Raw genomic sequence first — 3,933 nt, 5'->3', positions numbered from 1 at the left:
CCAGACAGTATGACTAACATTGCTTTTTGGAGGTAATAGGAGATTGTTTGGACAGCGGGGCTTTTAAAAAGAAAGAAGAAATAAGATATGAAAAAGAAAAGCTACTTATTTAACAATATGGCATGAGCCTGGACAGTTTTACAGTGGATTTATTTTCACGCTTATCAAAGGAGGGGACATAGCTGAGGAGACGTTGGGTGAATTCATTGTCAGGGCAGGCCTGGGAAAGGAGTGAAAACAGACACTGGTTCTTAGGGGTAAGGAGTCAACAGGATGAATGGGTGGATGGAGGGATGAAGGAGGAGATCTAAACGTTTGTCTTATTCTCTGATTTGGGTTTAATGCATCATACATCATGTTGGTGAGTTTACCTGAAGCACCTGAACTGCAGAGATGGAGAGATCACTGGATGAGAGAACACATGAGAACTACAGTAATCACTACCTCTGGTGCTTTCCGCTAGGAACGCACACTATCGCCCTGGACCAGAGCTACGTACTCACCTGGTCTGACTGCAGGGTCTCCAGCTGAGCTTCCTTGCTAAGACAAATCAATCCGTTCAGAAATTGAATCTTTTTTTAACTATAAACTTACAAATCATCATGAAATAGAGTATCAAAGGATATGCCTCTGGCATGTGGCACTCTTTGATTATCTACATATGATTTGCATACATTCATTCAATAATTAATACCTTATTTACAAACGGTTACCTGATGGTCAACAAACCAGTATTATTGCTAGTTTATGATTAGCCTTTATATAGGTGCTGATCATGTTCTGTCCACTGGCCTATCCATAGAGGACAGCAACGTTCATCAAACTATGTTGACAGAAACATCTATTAATTGTCTGTCTATGTGTTGACTCAACTGACTGGCAGCCTATGTACATAGTACTTGGAGGAGTATACAAGCTGTAAAAAAAAACGCGCTGCCCTTTGCTTTTGTGGGCGTAGCTGTGAGTGAAAACGCCTAGGTCATTCAGAAAAAGCACGCACTGCATGCGCACTAAGATGTTGTGGCAAAACAAGAGGCGGGTATATAAGCGACTGAACAATAGGTAAAGTAACATCATAACGACCTAATTCCTCCTTTAGATCGCTGCACATATATTCTCTCACTCTCTACCTACCTGCCTGCCGAGTGCCTACGGGGAGGTGCAGAGATGCTTCTTACCACGAGTGGGTACCAGCTTGCGCTATTTTGCCTTCTGATAAGAAGCTGTCAAGCTGTCAAGAACGGCGCCACGGAAACGTTAAACGCTCAGTTGATAAGTACGGTCCAGGATACACCGAGTAGTAATGTATCAATGAATCAAGCACGCAACGGAGGAAGACGTTTGACCAGCGATGCGAGGAAAGGTGAGTTGCATGTTTATGCACATTCTAAATGGATTAATTCAACAATTCATAGTGGACCAAACATATTCATTGTATTCACTGATTTTGAAGTGTAATTTAGCAAAAGGTCAATATGTATATTGCTAAAGTATTGATTATGTAGTATTGGAATTGATATAATTCTGTATATAGGCACATTTTCCACGGACAAAAATGGGAGTTAAATAAACTAAAGTTGAATCATAGACTTGAATGGGAGACTTGAGTGTTTGAATGGGAGAAAAGTAAAAAGTTCAAGCATTTGTAATTGTGTTGGATTTGTTGTTAACTCATGCTGCACATCAGATTACCCTGACCATGCCACAGTTATTGTTGAACTGTCAAAACCAATCTTTAATAAGAGCATGACATGGAATAATCCCAAATGCAACTCCAAAATAAATCAAACACACCTAAAATACTTTCAAGTATTTGCATGTCATTATCATTTGAGCATCGTTTGATTTATATTTTAGTTAGAATTTTTGGGATTACTCAATTTTCTGCCTAAAGGTTTGACAGCAAGATTAGGTTTTGACAATATGTATCTGACAGAAGGTAACAGTCTCTCTCGCTCTGTCACAGAGCAGGGCCAGGCACAGAACCAGGTGGGCTGCAGAGAGCTGCGCTCCACCAAGTACATCTCAGACGGCCAGTGCACCAGCCTGAACCCGGTCAAGGAGCTGGTTTGTGCCGGGGAGTGTCTCCCCTCCCACCTACTGCCCAACTGGATCGGCTCCGGCCCCGGCTACACCGGAAAGTTCTGGAGCCGGCGGGAGGCCCAGGAGTGGCGTTGCGTCATCGACCGGACCCGGACCCAGCGCATCAGACTGCAGTGTCAGAACGGAAGCTCCAGGACCTACAAGATCACTGTGGTTACTTCCTGCAAGTGTAAACGTTACTCCAGGCAGAACAATGACTCAGGGAATGGGAAGTCAGAGGTGGAGGTTGGGCAGGCCCAGGGGCAGAGCTCCACACTCCAGGGGCCCAAGAGGAGGAAGGGAAAGGAAGGGAAGAATGGACGTTCTGGGCAGGAGGACTGGGCTGAAGAACAGCCTAAAAATGACTGAATGGAGACTTCTGGTCAGGGGTGCTCTGTACACCTCTGAGGGGATGGAAGGTCTCTCTGTGCCCCCACTTAAGAAACAACTGCAGCACCAACAGACACTAGTTTTGTTTAGATGGAGCCAATGTGTTCGCTATGTTTAAAGTAGCTATATGGAGAAGGCTATGCAATGATTCTTCAGACAGTGCAACTGGTTTGCCTAATATTGACCACTGTGGATGTGTTTGTAAATGTATGTGTTTTTGTATGTGATAGAATAAGACTAGTTTAAATAGTACAAGAACCACATTAGACAACGTGAGATGAAGTGTTCGTATCAACAGCTGAGTATGTTGTCCAAATAGTAATGTTTATAATAACATAAAATGGCATGGTATGTATATAAATAGTGATTCTATACTCTGTGTTACTTTTCAAAGTATACTAGTAAAGGACAAGAAGGCCCTCACACTGTTAAGACTCCCAAAGCATCACTTTCTTGACAACATTTCCAACCCAAACAGATCTTCTTCTGGTCAAACAGACTGAGTGCTCACTTCCCAAAATATACACATTTCACCTCACATGACCAAATAAGCACATGATGCATGGTGGGGGCAAAAACAATTTGTGCATCTCTAATAATGTGATATCAATGAGACGGGCACATATAGTAGTTTCAGAAAATAATATATAGGTACAAAATGACCAAGTAAGAGACCTGGAAGGCATGACAAATCAAAGTGACAAATTCATGTAAGAAATGTTCTGATATCAAACTCCTGGTTCAGACCTTTAGGAGACATGGTACAAAAACGGTGAATCCAATACAATTCTCTTCTCGGTTATAGATGATCAGTATCTCACCCCCTCCAGGGAGTCTTAACATGATCAATACCAATGTATCTCAGAGAGCGGATGTCGTGACGAGCCTCCATGAAATGCACAGCCACAGGGTTTCTCTGATCAATACCAATGTATCTCAGAGAGCTGATGTCGTGACGAGCCTCCATGAAATGCACAGCCACAGGGTTTCTCTGATCAATACCAATGTATCTCAGAGAGCTGATGTCGTGACGAGCCTCCATGAAATGCACAGCCACAGGGTTTCTCTGATCAATACCAATGTATCTCAGAGAGCTGATGTCGTGACGAGCCTCCATGAAATGCACAGCCACAGGGTTTCTCTGATCAATACCAATGTATCTCAGAGAGCTGATGTCGTGACGAGCCTCCATGAAATGCACAGCCACAGGGTTTCTCTGATCAATACCAATGTATCTCAGAGAGCTGATGTCGTGACGAGCCTCCATGAAATGCACAGCCACAGGGTTTCTCTGTACAAGTATCCCGGTATTACTCCTGTGTTCTGATGTCCTTGTTTTCAGAGTTAGTTTTTCCTACACAGCATAGGCCACAAATACACTTGATCAGGTATATCACATTTTTTTGGTGGAACACGTAATGATGCCTTTAATCCTAATGACCTTGCCTGCAATAGGGTGAT

General features: G+C 43.0%; 1 protein-coding gene across 1 annotated transcript; it reads left to right on the top strand.

The window, feature by feature from the left end:
• The first annotated feature begins 966 nt into the window (after window positions 1-966).
• Window positions 967-2,846, top strand: sostdc1b (sclerostin domain containing 1b). The gene is made up of 2 exons (XM_020501870.2): window positions 967-1,363; window positions 1,967-2,846. The coding sequence occupies exons 1-2, from the start codon at window positions 1,168-1,170 to the stop codon at window positions 2,449-2,451; spliced, it is 681 nt and encodes a 226-aa protein (XP_020357459.1). The 5' UTR covers window positions 967-1,167; the 3' UTR covers window positions 2,452-2,846.
• The last annotated feature ends 1,087 nt before the right edge of the window (window positions 2,847-3,933 follow it).

The sequence above is a fragment of the Oncorhynchus kisutch genome, linkage group LG14 (assembly GCF_002021735.2).
Source record: "Oncorhynchus kisutch isolate 150728-3 linkage group LG14, Okis_V2, whole genome shotgun sequence".
Taxonomy (NCBI): Eukaryota; Metazoa; Chordata; class Actinopteri; order Salmoniformes; family Salmonidae; genus Oncorhynchus; species Oncorhynchus kisutch.
This window is presented reverse-complemented; position numbering and strand designations above follow the sequence as displayed.

Excerpts from the sequence above, each read along its gene's own strand:
- sostdc1b (XM_020501870.2), top strand. The coding sequence starts at position 1,168 with ATGCTTCTTACCACGAGTGGGTACCAGCTTGCGCTATTTTGCCTTCTG. Across the intron at positions 1,364-1,966 it reads GACCAGCGATGCGAGGAAAG|AGCAGGGCCAGGCACAGAAC; the intron begins GTGAGTTGCATG and ends GCTCTGTCACAG.